Genomic DNA, 16,861 nt, shown 5'->3' on the forward strand with positions numbered 1-16,861 from the left:
AAAGTGCTGGAAACAATTTAAATGCAAGGGTATTTGTGACTTTTCAACGTAAGAATGGGCTTTCTACTCTCTTTCTGCACAAATCAGCATGGAAACAATTTGAAAATTGTTTTTGACACATTTGAGAAGGCTGAAAAACACATGTAAATGACGAAATGCTTCGACGGCAGTTAACTACCGAATTAAAAAGAACTGGTCGCAGTTAAATGCCGAGGAATCTATCGGCAGTTAACTGCCGTTGCACTCCTGCTACAAATCTGGCAGAAGCTCTCTCATCCATTATTACTCTCATTTTACCAATTTTTTTTCAAATCTCGCTCAAAATCTCTCTAAAAAACCCAACCAAATCCAACCATATTTATTCAACAAAATCACAAGTAAGTAATCATAATGCTATTAACTTACATTTTAGTTGTTATAAATGTTTTTTTTAGTTTTTGAGTAGATTTAATTCATTTTAGTTTTTGAGTAGATTTACATGTTATAATTCATTTTTAGAGTAGATGTTAGTTGATTAATTTATTTTAGTTAGTAGATGTTAGTAGATGTTATAATTCATTTTTATATATATTTTTTATTTTAGTTTTTAAGTAGATTTACATGTAAGAGTATATGATTTATTTTAAGAGTAGATATAAGTTGAATAATTTTTTTATATTTTACATTCTTTTTATGTTTTTTTTAGAGTAAAACATTTTAGTGTTATTTTTATGATTTTTAGGGTTTATGTATAATTTGCACATCAAGTGTTTGATGAAATGTTTGAATGAGTTTTACATTGATTGTTTTTAATTTCTTATTGTGTAGATTTGAAATAATGGTCGGGTGGATCGACGTTCATGCAAAATTCAACGGCGGAGAACCTCAAAGGTTGAAGGTTTGGTGCCTTGGTGTAACGTTAAGAGGTCTCAAGGATGAACTGAATAAATTCAACCAGGGAGTCAACCCCGGAGACACAAGGAGGGTGGAATACGTTCGGTATAAACTTCCAACGCTCGACGAGGGGAGAGTATCATTCAGTTTGGTGGAATTAACGAAAGACGAAAATGTGATGAGCATGTTTTGGGAGAACAACATGTTCCAGTGGATCGACATGAGGGTACCATTGCTGAGATCAACTGAAGATATTATCAAGAGTCTGATTCCGCCAGAAGATCGTGATTAGGTAGGGAAATGCACCTTCCAACTACAACAATTGCCTTTCTCTGAAATGGGGTATTTCAAACTTGTTAAACGGCAGTTCTCAAACATTCACCCCGCATTCCCATTGTTCCTTTCAAAAGATTAAATTCTTGTTAGGCTGGTTTAGATGAAGGTATTGAAGTGTCAAGAAATGGACCTCATTATTTTGACACTTGGATACCATCATTTAAACCAAGCTTAACAATAATTTAATTTTTTGAATGGAACATTGGGAATGCCGGATGAATGTTTGAGTCCTGCTGTTTAGCAAGTTTGAATTTGCTACATTTCAGAGGTAAGACAATTGTTGTAGTTAGAAGGCTCTACACAAATGTAATGTAATGATAGAACATATATTTAGGAGCTTTATGTAATGTAATATAACCTTTATTCGAAATTATTCAATACGCGACTTTAATCGAAATTATTCAATACGCGACTTTAATTGAAATTATTCAATACGCGATTTTGCTTCAAAATTAATCAATACGCAATTTCCCTTCAAATTTAATTTAATCAATACGCAATTTCGCTTCAAATTTAATTTAATCAATACGCAATTTCGCTTCAAATTTATTCAAAATCTTCAAGTTTATTCAATAACAAAATTATTCAATATCAAAATGTTCCAAAAGGTTCCATGATTATTCAAGATTATTACAATCCATTACATTATTTAATCATCTCCCTTGTCGCTTATCTCAATTGGGTTGCCCTCGACAGTCCCTGGGGCACCTTTTTTTGGTTGAGCTGCTCCTCCTCAACCTCGACTGATTGTACACCGGCACCTTCGAATCCTTCTTTTTTACAAAACCATCACAAACAATTTCGTGCCATGTTATAGGTGATTTTTCTTTCTTCTTCTCATCACCCTGAACGTTACCCTGATTATGATTCTGAGACATATCTACATAAAAAAAATTGGCGATCAAAACCTAAACTAAACAACAATGCCATAAAATCATAAAATCATAAAATCAAAACCTAAACCTAAATTATCATCAAAACCTACACCTAAACCTAAATCTAAACAATTCTAACAATTCTACAACAATTCATCAAAACCTAAACCTAACAATTCAATAAAACTTCTATAACAATTCTACAATTCATAACAACTTAAACCTAAACCTAAACAATTCTAACAATTCTAACCTAAACCTAAACTATCCTAAAATCATAAAACCTAAACCTAACAATTGTAACAATTCTACAACAAATCGTCAAAACATAAATCTAAACTATCATAAAATCATAAAATCAATAAAACCTCTATAATCGAAATTTAACCAAAAAAAAAAAAACAAACAATTCAATCACAAAACAGCAATGCAATAATATATGCAAGGTCCGGGGTTCAAACCCGGCCACCACAAAAAAAATGAACCAAACAATTAATTAAATATATATGACGATTGAACCCATAAAATTAAGAAGATTATGAGTTTAATCGAGAATAAATATGGAATGAAATTTTAATGGAGTAAGATTTTCTTATTTTCTTATTATTATAGTCGTAGTAGCAATAGAAGTGGATATTTAGATTAGTTATCTGGAATTGAAAAGATAGTAGTCCGTAATTATCATGATAATATATCGACTTTTAAAAAAGATAATTATGAAATTTTGTTGGATTTCGATTTTTATATAATTGTTTTTTTATTTTGAAATTATTTTTTTATACAATGTTAGTAGATTAAAATAATATTTAAAATTAAAAGTATTCCAAAGACTTATTAATTTTGCATATAAAAATAAATATCGGTGGAAATTTGTTATATCCACCTATCTGTGGAAGTGCAAATTAGTTATAATTTTTTCGTATAGAAAAAATTGGCTACACCTATTTATTTTTAATTAAAAAACAAATAATGTTTTAAGAATATTCCAAAGACTTGTTAATTTTGCATCCCATGGAAATTTGTTGTATCCGAGGATAGTTCCATAATATTTGTCTTTAAGTCATTTTTTAAAAACAAAAAAAACTGATTTCATAGTTATTTGTGAAAATTTATTATACTTGTGATGATCATTATCCATAATTTTTTTAACAAATTATTAATTTCATAGTTATCCGTGGAAATTTGTTACAGTTGTGATGATGATTATCCAAAGTTAATTTTTAAATTTTTAAAAAAAAAACAATTAAATTAAATTTTGCAAAATGACCATTATGCACATAAAATTAAGGAGATCATGAGTTTTAAAGATGACGATTATGAAATTTTGACGTACTTTGATTTTTATATACTGTTAGTAGATGGGACATGTCCAACAAGGACACCAGATTTAGGTCCATCCGAGCTAACAACCTCGTCTCATCATATGGTGTAGTACACAATCTTACCGCCCGCACCACCATAAGAGACATCACAAAGTTTGTTCCATCTCAAGAACTATATCGTTCCTACCTTTGGTATATACACTAAGTTGTTCCTACTTATAGGGAGTTTATTTTAATCAGATAAAAATCCCCTCGTATATCGTATTTAGTTACTCAAAACTGTTGAAATAACATGGTAACATAATGAATCAAGTCAGAGGAGCAAGGATATCACCAACCAATGTGTCACAAAACAGCAATGCAATAATATATGCAAGGTCCGGGGTTCAAACCCGGCCACCACAAAAAATATGAACCAAACAATTAATTAAATATATATGACGATTGAACCCATAAAATTAAGAAGATTATGAGTTTAATCGAGAATAAATATGGAATGAAATTTTAATGGAGTAAGATTTTCTTATTTTCTTATTATTATAGTCGTAGTAGCAATAGAAGTAGATATTTAGATTAGTTATCTGGAATTGAAAAGATAGTAGTCCGTAATTATCATGATAATATATCGACTTTTAAAAAAGATAATTATGAAATTTTGTTGGATTTCGATTTTTATATAATTGTTTTTTTATTTTGAAATTATTTTTTTATACAATGTTAGTAGATTAAAAAAATATTTAAAATTAAAAGTATTCCAAAGACTTATTAATTTTGCATATAAAAATAAATATCGGTGGAAATTTGTTATATCCACCTATCTGTGGAAGTGCAAATTAGTTATAATTTTTTCGTATAGAAAAAATTGGCTACACCTATTTATTTTTAATTAAAAAACAAATAATGTTTTAAGAATATTCCAAAGACTTGTTAATTTTGCATCCCATGGAAATTTGTTGTATCCGAGGATAGTTCCATAATATTTGTCTTTAAGTCATTTTTTAAAAACAAAAAAAAATTGATTTCATAGTTATTTGTGAAAATTTATTATACTTGTGATGATAATTATCCATAATTTTTTTAACAAATTATTAATTTCATAGTTATCCGTGGAAATTTGTTACAGTTGTGATGATGATTATCCAAAGTTAATTTTTTAATTTTTAAAAAAAAAACAATTAAATTAAATTTTGCAAAATGACCATTATGCACATAAAATTAAGGAGATCATGAGTTTTAAAGATGACGATTATGAAATTTTGACGTACTTTGATTTTTATATATTGTTAGTAGATGGGACATGTCCAACAAGGACACCAGATTTAGGTCCATCCGAGCTAACAACCTCGTCTCATCATATGGTGTAGTACACAATCTTACCGCCCGCACCACCATAAGAGACATCACAAAGTTTGTTCCATCTCAAGAACTATATCGTTCCTACCTTTGGTATATACACTAAGTTGTTCCTACTTATAGGGAGTTTATTTTAATCAGATAAAAATCCCCTCGTATATCGTATTTAGTTACTCAAAACTGTTGAAATAACATGGTAACATAATGAATCAAGTTAGAGGAGCAAGGATATCACCAACCAATGTGCCACTAAAAAAAGCCCCCCCCCCCCCCCCCCGGCGTCATAGCAACATTGAAAAAACGATGTATGAAACTCAAATCGTTCAAAATTAGATATTTTCACTATTGCATGCTTTGCCCCATTATTTTGCTTTATTTTTCCATTTTACTTTATCATTTTAAGTTCATATATATCTTCGATTCATAACTGTGCACTTGTAACTTAAACCAATCAATTAGTAAACCTCTTAGGATCTAACTCGAATCCTATATTGATATGTCGAGTTCATTTGTTGAAGTGAAACATTTTCGCTTCAAACTAGCAATAATCCACTCATTTCTTACTTATTACATTGTAAACTTGTTCTGGAAAGTATTCAAATTTACATCAATATCTTAATACTTACAACAAAGCTTGGGAACCATTTTGTAAGTAGTCAAATGTCATTATACATACTCCATGCTACCGGATTTAATGTTATGCAACAAATTCACAATCGTCATTCCTTCCCTTATTGAAATATTATACAATGGTAATAATAAAGTTCCAACTCATTTCCTAGAGTTCAAAAATCCCATCTTGTATAATTAGTGGGAACGAAGTATCAGTAGCAAATGGAACAAAGTTAGTGACAGTAGTATTCTCCAACACCTGTAAAATAAAATGACATGAATTAGAATAATCTTTTCTATTAAAGTTTTAACTAAACTTTGTTTTCTCAAAGAAATGCATAGTTAATCAATTGAAATGAATATATTACCAAATCATGGAGATACTTATTTGCCGCCTTAAGTGTTCCCTCCTTAAATACAAAAGATGAAAAGTTTACTTAGTAATTAAATTAAAATATATAAGAAGAAAAATAAGAATAATAGCACATTCATATTAGGGATGCATTTTATGAGTTTTTGTTCTCATTGTAATTTGGAATACTTGTTTCTTTTGTTATCACACATTTTTTCATTGTATTTTTTTTTTTTTTTTGCCTTGTCTATTCAGTGGTGATCCCCTTTGTGTTAGCTTTTGACTTATTTGCAATCAACATTGGTAACCCTTTTATTTCATGTTTCCTCTTTTATATATTATTGTTTTTGAAAGAAAAAAAATCATATGTAGAATTTGTTAACACGGCCTTACAAAATTGGTGTGCAAGTGGAGGATTATCCACCACTATTGATCTTATTTTCAAGTTATATCTCATTTAATGAAAAAATCTCAACACACTCATCTTACTCCTAAGACTAAGCATCTCTATTGAGACTTCAGTGGTCTGATAGCAACGACATCATATAATGTGGTACAAAAAAACTTGGATAGCTTTTGATATTATCTTAGAATTGGGTTAAGTTTAACGCAACTCTTACAAAATCAACTTGTAAAGTAAGGAATACAAATCACTTACGAACACGATTTCAAGCCATGTATGATCCAAAATGAAACTCTTTAACATCGCTGACCCTTTTGTGTTGCTTGATGTATTTCCTATCTTATTAGGAGCTCCGATGTTGGTAGATTCCTAAGGGATGTATTCACCTTTTTTTACATTTTTTTCCTCTATTTCCCTTTTCTATTTCACAAAGTCACCCCTAGTTTTTACACTTTCTCTTATAAACCAATAATTGATCAAATATTTCTAGACTATAGTTTTCGTCAGTTATTTAGTATGTGGTGTTTGTATGGTTGAAATTAGTCCTCTTCATCCCACCTTATATTTTCACATTCTTTGCTAGTTTAATAGAGCCAGGCAAGTGTTTTCTAGGCTCAACCATCCATCAAGAATAAAACAAGAGGTCGTCAAGTATTACTCTAAACTTTTATCTAATGTTAGATGGGATAGGCTGAAAGTTGATGGGTTGGAGTTTCCTTTGGTGAGTATGAGTCAAAACTTTAAACTAAAATCAAAACTTTTGAAGCAGAAAAAAAAAAATGCTAGAGGAAATAAAAGTCCATGAAATGACCGCGTGGTTTCAACTTTGAATTTCTTCAAATCGTTTTGGAATTTAATACACCTTCTTGGAAGCATGTATAAGTTAGTGGCTAAGGTTATAGTAAAATGGTTATGCTTGGTGATGGACTCATTTTTTCACCAAACCAATTGGCCTTCATTAAATGGAGGCTTCTTCAAGATGGGGAATTAGTGGTGAATAAGGTGGTGGATTTAGCAAAGTGAAAACGCATGCAACTTGGTTAGTTGGAAGTTCCTTACTTATATGTTGAAGAGGTCTGGAATCTGGATTATGTGAAAATTGGAGAGGATGGATGAAGGCTTATGTGTTTGTGCGAAGCCTTTTCGTACTTGTGAATGAATGCCTTACGAATCAAATCTCAATTCCATAAGGTCTCAAGCAAGGAGACCATTTAGCTCTCATCCTTTCTCTCTTGGTTTCTGAAGGATTAGAGGTGGTCATGACGAAGGAGATTTCTATGGCTACTTCAAAGGTTTCAAGGTGGGAAATTTTGAGTTTGTAGTTTTCCATATTCAATATGCACATGATACACTCTTATTTGGTAAGGCTTGTGTGGAGAATATTTGGTGTATGAAGGCTATTCTTAGATGGTTCCACTTAGTTTCCAGATTAAAAGTTAACTTCTCCAAGAGTACGTTAATAGATGGAGTATGCACTTATGGCCTCAATTTCAACATTTCTTTAATGTAAAGTGGGTTCCTTTCCTTCATGTATATTGGGATTCGTTCCTTTCAAGGTTGTCTTAAACTTCGAATTCGGTTATTGATACGGTGGAAAATAGAGTTGGATGTTGGAGAAATTGTTTTGTTATCCTTGGTGGGAATGTGGTTAATATAATCTAAGTTTATGAATCAATCACTACCATTTATCTCACTCTTCCTAAAATTCCTAAGGGGGTGTGGAAAATTTTGGCTAAGATTTAATGTTGCTTCTTGTGGCATGTCTCTAAAAGCAAAAATTTATTGGGTGCAGTGGGTGGATATTTGTAAAGCAAAGGATGAAGGAGGGTTAGGCATTAAAGATTTGATGCTTTTCAATTTGTCCCTTATAGAAAAAATACAGTTAAGATATTTAAAGAGGGATGTAGCAACATTGAAGGAATTGTTAAAAGCTAAATATAGAGAAGGGGAACCTACTATGGTTAACTTTAATCGAACAAGGCCGGTCAAGTTTGCTTCTTTATGGACACACACTCCTCAAACCAACCTCTTCCAACATGCTTCTTTATGGACACAAACTCCTCAAACCAACCTTCTCCAACACCGTCAACCCCATCCCTAATCCGCGCCACCTCCCCCACACACACTGTTTTGGTAAGATAGGTGGTTGGGGGAGGTTCCTCTCTATGTGCATTTTCGTCGGTTATTTGACTTAGCTGAGAACAAATCTATTATAATGGCAAATTTGTTTTCACTTGGTTTGGAGCAGGGGGAGGCGTAGAAGTGAAGGCGTAGGTTGTGGGCCTGGGAGGAAGAGTTGTTAGAGGAGTGTAGGACTTTACTTCTTGATGTTTCTTTGCAAAATAATTTTTCAGATCAGTGGTTGTGGCTTCCTGGCCCGTCATGGGGTTATTCAGTTCGTGGTGTGTATCACTTGTTAACGACGAAGGATATTCCTCTTGCGGATTCAGCAGCGGAGTTAATTTGGCATAATCAAGTTCCTTTGAAGGTCTTCGTTTTTGCGTGGCGGCTACTTCGTCATATATTGTCTACTAAATCAAATTTGGTAAATAGAGGGGTCATCTCTTCTGAGTCCTCTTCGTGTGTCTCTGGGTGTGGTCTTTTTAGAAACGGCGCAACATTTATTTTTAACGTGCACTACTTTTGCATCTTTATGGCCGCTAGTGCGGGATTGGATTGGTTTTTTGGGGGTGGACTCCCACATTTTGTCCAATCAGTTTTTGCAGTTTGTTCACTCAACAAGTGGTGGTAATGCTAGGGGTTCATTTATTCAGCTTATTTGGCTTCTTTGTGCCTGAGTATTGTGAAATGAGCGTAATAATCGGTTGTTTAATAATTTTGTAACTCTCATTCCTAGGTTGTTGGATAAAGTTAAATATTTGTCTTTAGGTTGGCTGAAAGCTAAAAAATCCACATTTGTGTTTGGCACTCATAGGTGGTGGTCGAGCCCTTTTTCAGTGTATGGGCATCGGCTAATGGTTTTTGTTTTGCCTAACTGACTTTGTGTATCTTTAGTAGTCTCTTTAATACGATGAGATATGATAAAAAAAATTCGTTCTCCATCTACGACTTTTGATAGTACACTTTTTAGTGTTATTGGTGAATGTTGGATGATTATTTTTCCTTTTGAATTAAGGAGTGTTTGATATAATGCACATATATCTACATGATATATGATAAAATGTTTTCCTAAAACTTTTTCACACTATCAAGCATATATATAGTAATTAAGTTCTAAACAAAATGACTTATTCAGTACTTATTAGGTAGAACTATTTTTATTTTTAAATATTGTATTCACTCTCAATATTTTAGATTAAATTTAGTTAATTTCTCAAATGCAATAAATATTTAAAAACATAGAATATTTAAATCATTCAAAAATATATGTAAAGTTCAATAATTAAGCTATTTTTTTCTATATTATATTTGTAACACTATTATCATATAATTTTTATACACTAGAGTTCATATGTAAAGAAGTAATAGCTAAATAAATAAAAGCTGAATAAGTTTATGCTAACCTTATCCCTCAAAGTTTGGATTTCTTGTGACATAATGTTCATCTGTAGTTCAAAGTATAAGGCACATTAAATCTCTTTTTTTTAAATAGCAAAACATAATTTTACTCAAATGAAAATAAGTACAAAAGATATTAAACCCACTAATTAAGAGAGAGAAAAAAGTTTGTTGGTTGATACCTTCATTGAGCGAACATTATACATCCAGATTTCGAGGTTCTTTTCAAGAACTTGCAACTCATCCATTGCCATAGTCCCTAATCCTCCTCCAAACAAATACCTGCCAATAATGCCGTTTAATTTTCTTAATTCTTTGGCTTACAAAGAAAGTATATTTATGCTTTCATTAATATAGTTATTTGTAAAAGTACATAGTTTTCATTATAGCAATAATTTAAACTATTTTATTTACAATATTATCCATTTTATAATATTAATTAAATTCTTTTACTAGAAAAAAAATCAGTTACTTTTCATTATAATATGAATGATTCAATACAATGGGAACAACGACATTGGAAACAAAACAAAAAAAGAGTTTTAATTGATCTTATTTGCCAAAGAAATAATAATCTAATGTAATAAAATAGATATACAATCAAGCGATGTAATAAAATAGATATACAATCAAGCGCAATAAGAAAACAGACAGATGAAAACGTTAGTCTTTGTGTTTCTGCTAGTATATATAAACAACATGCACTATGAAACATTTAAACTCTTTAATGGATGAAAAAAAAATTGATTCAAATTAAATGGATGGAGAAATTTAAAGGCTAAAAATATGGTTTTAGTCCCTGCAAATATGCCTCGTTTTGGTTTTAGTCCCTGTAAAAAAAAATTGTTTTTGGTCCCTGCAAAATTTTTTGTTTTTGTAAAAAGTCCCTGGAGGGACTATTTTCAAAAACAAAAAATAGAGGGACTATTTTCAAAAACAAAAAATTTTGCAGACACCTTTTTAAAAAAACAAAATATTTTGCAGGGACCAAAAACTACAAAATGGGTTCAGTCATCATGTGCCGCGTATGCAAATCATGACAAAAATGGGGTCAGAGACTATTTTAAAAAACAAAAAAATTTGCAGGGACCAAAAACAATTTTTTTTTTAAAAGGACTAAAACCAAAACGAGGCATATTTGCAGGGACTAAAACCATATTTTAGCCAAATTTAAATTAGGCATGTTATTCTTGTAATGACAACATTATTGATCACTTTTCAATATTTTGGTTTATGTTTTCTCGAGAGTCAAATGTACGTACCTGAGACCCTTTTGCAAGGTATCGATCTCTTGCTTGAGCACATTGGTTTCCTCTTTAGCATCCTAGATATGAACATGCAAAAAACAAAGTTAGTAGAATAGATATTGTGCCAAAAATAATATCATCACATAACAGTATAGAATCGTAAATAATATATTGATATTAAAACATGTAAATTGCATGTTTGAGTTGTTCAATTTACACTTATTTTTCTTGAACGTGCTTTATGTGAATAGTTTTCTAGCATTACAGTGTATACAAACATCAAGTACATGTGTACAACAACAAAAAAATTGGCATGTAACTAATGCTTTCAAACTGTGGTAGCCATTGCAACGACATCACACTGCAATTGCGGTTTGATCTTCAATCACGTGTACGGCTGCATTGTTACCGTATTAAGACCGCATCAGACGAATTTAGTCTCGTTAGTTCAAAATTAGCTCACCAAAAATAAAATTTTCAGAACCCAAATCTCAATCTCCTTTCGATCTAATGAACATTCTTACTTCTAGCAATCTCTCAACGGTGTATTTTAAGCATCTTTCAACAATGATTTATAGAGAAAATTTGCACTCTAGTATGATCAGTAAATTATATAATGGCACGGTGTTGCCACTTTATATAATAATTTGTAAAAAATTTAAATTATTTTAAGTCGCAATGTGTGTTACAAGAAAATCTAGGGCTTGTTACGGGGCCTATCTTCTGTTCTAGCACAAGTGTTTCAATAAAATTTTGCGGTTGCAAAAAATAAACATCGGCAACCGCAACAACAATTTAAAATCATACATGAAAAATGTAACAATGTGCATATGTACCGCAATTTCCATTTTTTTTTTTTTTGTTCTAGCAGTAATATTTCAAAAGAATTATTTTAATTGATTCTGTAGTATTAGTTGACAAATCATTCTTTCATAAATAGATACTACTATTGTATGTAACTTGGAAGAGTTGGCCTAGTGAAGTATAAGAGGTTTTAGATTTCACATGTTGCACGTTTGAGTCTTCTAGTCTCTCCAACCGAAGTAAATATGAATTTTCATTCTTAAGTATTTGCTACCTTAATTTAAGTGTCATTCCCTCGTCCTGATTTTTTTAAATAAAAAAATGTCAGGAACACACTCTTTCTAGCACACTCTCTAACACTCATTCTTCTGTTAGATGAAACTCACGTGGATCTCACCACTCTATATACGATCCATTTTTAGAGGATGATATCCACATGAATTTCACACAATAGAGAGTAAATGTTAGAGAAGATGTTAGAAAAAGGATGTTCATAACACTCCTCTTTTACTTAAAACTGTAAGCATTTCATAATTTGCTACCTTGATTAAGGTGTCATTACTTTTGAGTTTCGTTGAATACAATATCCTATCATTTGATGTCATATATATTAAGAACATATTATAAATAATTGTGGACATAATTATATATATATTAAATTCTTTTAAATTAAATTTAAATTTTGAATTCATTTATACAACAAGCTTTCGGTATCAAACAATTTAAAAAAAAATAATAATAATACTCTTTTCGGTTTTTTTAAGTTTCATTTTAGAATAGTACTCTCCGCTAATGAAGTGGATTTTTGGAGTTTTTCTTATCATATCATGAAACCGCTATTATAGAGAACCGAATTTAGTTTCATGAAAGTTTATATTTGCATGTAACAAAAAAAAATTTGTTTGAGTAATAGGAAAGGGTATAATTAAAAAATCGCACGCTTAAATTATCAAAAGGAAAGTTAAATCAATAGTATATATATAAAGTAAGGTTTTTTATGCCACATGTCACTTCCACATTCATTCTCAATATTTTTATTATTTTTTCTATTTTTAAAAACTAATATTTTATTTAACATAAATATCTCAACAAACTTTTGATCTTATGCACTCAGTATTTTTATTTTTATTTTTATTGAATTTCTAATATTTTATGTAGCAGACAAACTACACATCAAATCAATCAGTCAACAGTATATATATAAAGTAAGGTTTTTTATGTCACGTGTCACTTTCACATTCATTCTCAATATTTTTATTATTTTTTCTAGGGTTAATTATGTTTCTAGTCCCTATAAAATAGCGACCTTGTAAGTTTAGTCCCTACTTAATTTTAATAGCATTTTTAGTCCCTATAAAAAAAATTACTTATAATTTTAGTCCCTGCTAAAACAAAGTTTGATTAATTATCCTTAAACTCTAAAATTTTTGAACGATTTTTTTGAGACAAGATTAGAACACTATGAAAGGTTCGTTTACTAAAATTTAGAATTCTCTGACATGAAATGAATTAAATATGAATTTTTTAAAACGACAAAAGTTAAAGATAAAAAGTAATAAAATCTGGATGTAGAAATCAAATTTTGCAATAATTTTTTGCGGACGAACTTTTAGTAATGTTCTAAACATGTCTGCAAAAAATTGTTCAAAAATTTAAGAGTTTAAGCATAAATTAAACAAATTTGAATTGAGTAGGGACTAATACTCAGTGCAGAAAAACAAAATTAGGGACTAAAAATGCTATTAAAATTAAGTAGGGACTAAACTTACAAGGTCGCTATTTTATAGGGACTAGAAACATAATTAACCCTTTTTTCTATTTTTAAAAATCAATATTTCATTGGGTTAATCAAGTATATGGTCCCTGTAAATATTCAGAATTTTGTTTTTAGTCCCTATAAAATAAAATCACACTTTTTAGTCCATATAAAATTTTCCATCATCATTTTTAGTCCCTATAAATTTTTTCCATTAGCATTTTTAGTCCCTATAAAAAATTTCCATCAAAATTTTTGGTCCCTAAATTGCTTGAGGAAAATGTCACAGGGACTAAAAAGTGTGATTTTATTTTATAGGGACTAAAAACAAAACTGTGAATATTTATGGGGATTAAAAACTTAATTAACACTATTTTATTTAACATAAATATCTCAACAACATTTTGATCTTATCCACTTAATATTTTCTTTAATTTTTTATTGAATTTCTAATATTTTAAGTAGCAGAAATATCTCAACAAACTAAACATAATACTTTCAGCAAAGTTTACATATACGATCTTATTTTATGATTAAAAGACTCCAATTTGTTTATTTGTTTTTAGGAAAAGAAGCTTCAATTAGTTATTACTCATCTTTTAGCACTATATCATTCAATTAGTTTTTATGTTTGAAGAAAAAAAAGGTTTGATTAGTTTTTTTTTTTTATAAAAAAAAGATTCAATTAGTTATTATGTTATCTTTTAGCAGCATATTCTAATGCAAATATTAACTATAAATAAATAAATTTTCGTTAATCACATATTTACATATTTTGAGCACAAGCAGAATCCCCCAACTTTCTTTTCATCTAACATTTTTCCTTCTTCAGGTTTGCCAAACACCAATTTTATTATTTCTCATACATATACTTTGATATATATATATATATATATATATATATATATATATATATATATCAATCACTTTCATCCCTTTCAATCGATTTTTCTCTCTCATCCACATAGGTCACGAAACAAACTCATGACCACATGTTTAAAGGGACCCAAAACTCTTACCACTTGGACTAATTCATTATTGATTTTGTTACACTTTTTATTCTTGCATTGGACATTCATCTCATCATTTATATTTATTTTTATGATATTATTTTAATTGTAAATTTAAATAAATTCAATCTAATATACTGTCACGTGTATTCGTGCACACAAACTTATAAAACTTATTTAATATCTAACCCGGACAACGCCGGGTCTCTAAACTAGTAAATTAAAAAAAATAATATAGTCAAACGACATTTAAAAATAAACGGATGAAGTAAAAATATATCAATAAGGGATATTGTGAAGAGGGTAGGAATAAGGGATATTTTCTGATTAGCTCTTAAATCCCTTTTATTGTATCACTAATTCGCTTCAAGTAAGTGTCTAAATTTGTTGTTTTGTAAAATAGATTAGAGTATCTCTTGTACTCTTTAATTACTTATAAACTATCTCGCTTATCTAAAAAATTTGTCAATAAAAATAAAATAGATACTCCAACCCAAAACATTGTCTTTTTAATAAGCAAAATGAATTTATTAACATCAAGTTGTCTAAGCATTAAGCACAAGGTTGGCTAAGGAGTAACAACAAAGCAGTGGAATTAATTGATATTATATGAGTTACTATTGCAATAGATGTGACGTAATATGATCTCCTACATGTGTCAAAACCCGACATACTTTATCTCATAGAATCAAGTCCTACATGTGTCAAAACAAGACAAAAAGAGAACAAAACATACCTTGATTTCTATATTTGACCGGGTATATATATATATCAACAATATCACTATATTATTATATTATTCAGTGATGATAATGTACCAATTAGAGCATCCAATACCACTATCACTACTCTTTTAATTTACATATATAATATAGTAAGCATATACATTTTTTCCATTTTGCTTCTACATCTAGCATTTATATTATAATATCGTTTAGCACATAGTTTGCTAGAGACATACCAATACAAGAGGACGTGCTTCAGTTACAGCTTCAGGTTGAGTTCCTCGTGTGAACTTCAAGTACTTCTCTATTAGCCCTTGCATGGTTCTTCATTTCATGTATAAACAAAAACAATGAACTTGACAAGTCAAACTTCAGTGACCAAAATAAACTTGATGGGCTATAGATCCCTACAATGTAGAGCTCTAAATGCATTAAGTAAGGGTTACATAGGATCCACTATAGATCCTCTGTGCACTCTAAAGCTCTACAGTGCACATAGTGCATCATACATAGTGTTATAGGAAATCCAAACATATTTGTTTGGATTTCATCCTCTACGTTGGCTATATGTAAAGTTAAGCAATGTACGGATGTATACAAATCATGTATAGTGTTGCAAAGAATTCAAACATATTTGTTTCGATTCTACATATCATTGTGCCAATAGAGGGTTCGTTTTGAAAATGAACTTTCTGTACTGCAAATTAAACTTCTGCGGTGCACGGTTACACACTAAATCGTGTAGGGTTATGCAAATGATCGGAACATTTTTCTTTAAGTGTATTATTGATCGAAAAGAGACATACCCTTTGGTGGCGAGTTCATAGAGCTTTCCATGAGCGGAGAAAATGACAAGACCAATTTCAGCATCGCAAAGCACAGAGAGCTCCTTAGCCTTCTTCAGAAGCCCCGCTCGGCGCTTACAGAAAGTCACTTGCCTATGCACTGGGTTCTCAATTCTCCTTAGCTGAACCTTCCCTCGAGCCATGTCGATTTTTTTGAGTGTTGATGAATTTGAATTAAATTAAGTAACAAGTATTTTGATTTTTGGTGTGCTTCTATGCACACAACCTCCCACTAGTTTGAACTAGCTTCGAGGTTGTTGCAGCAATAAGGTTAGTACTCTTTCTTTGAGTTTCTTACCGGTTTTCTTAATTTGTGAGGATTAAGGCCTTTATATAACCCTCAACAAATTTTCCTATCTTCAAAGGAATCTTCACTAGGTAAATTTAATTGATAATATAATAGTAACACTAGCAATGAGTAATTAACTATAATTAACAACTGTTAGCAGCCAACTTTACACCGCAATAAGTTTTGATTAGTGTCTAATATATTAATTAATCATCACCTAGTTAGTGTATGTGTTCTAATTAATTTGATAATACGTCAAATCAAAGCATGTGATACTAAAGTTGATATGGTCATTTCAGCTTTTAGAATATGGTTCATCTTAGTAAAATATATATGTGCAGAGGCTTTATTCGTGTTTTATTGGTGGAAACTATGCATGTTCTATATTGTGCGTGAAAGGGGCCAGTGAAATAATAATAGGGTCATGTTAACTTGTGTCCTAAGGACACAAGTTAAGGAACTTAAAATAGAATTAACAAATAAACTTTATATTTAAATGATAACTTTTGAAACTTTCAAAGCATTGAATGCACAACTTTT

The 16,861-nt window shown here is 30.4% G+C and overlaps 1 protein-coding gene and 1 pseudogene across 1 annotated transcript; one reads left to right on the forward strand and one right to left on the reverse strand.

Annotated features, from left to right (window-relative positions):
- Positions 1-5,267: 5,267 nt before the first annotated feature.
- Positions 5,268-16,439, reverse strand: AGL12 (AGAMOUS-like 12). The gene is made up of 7 exons (XM_085701020.1): positions 15,994-16,439; positions 15,424-15,511; positions 10,908-10,969; positions 9,828-9,927; positions 9,651-9,692; positions 5,740-5,781; positions 5,268-5,630 (listed from the first exon to the last, which is right to left on the reverse strand). The coding sequence occupies exons 1-7, from the start codon at positions 16,173-16,175 to the stop codon at positions 5,538-5,540; spliced, it is 609 nt and encodes a 202-aa protein (XP_085557146.1). The 5' UTR covers positions 16,176-16,439; the 3' UTR covers positions 5,268-5,537.
- Positions 7,033-9,195, forward strand: LOC146928851 (uncharacterized; annotated as a pseudogene).
- Positions 16,440-16,861: the final 422 nt, after the last annotated feature.

The sequence above is a fragment of the Medicago sativa genome, chromosome 4, assembly GCF_051527215.1.
Source record: "Medicago sativa cultivar Bolivia chromosome 4, Bolivia_mono, whole genome shotgun sequence".
In the NCBI taxonomy this organism is placed as follows: domain Eukaryota; kingdom Viridiplantae; phylum Streptophyta; class Magnoliopsida; order Fabales; family Fabaceae; genus Medicago; species Medicago sativa.

Excerpts from the sequence above, each read along its gene's own strand:
- AGL12 (XM_085701020.1), bottom strand. The coding sequence starts at position 16,175 with ATGGCTCGAGGGAAGGTTCAGCTAAGGAGAATTGAGAACCCAGTGCAT. Across the intron at positions 10,970-15,423 it reads AAGCACGTCCTCTTGTATTG|GATGCTAAAGAGGAAACCAA; the intron begins GTATGTCTCTAG and ends GTTCATATCTAG. Across the intron at positions 9,928-10,907 it reads ACCTTGCAAAAGGGTCTCAG|GTATTTGTTTGGAGGAGGAT; the intron begins GTACGTACATTT and ends CATTATTGGCAG.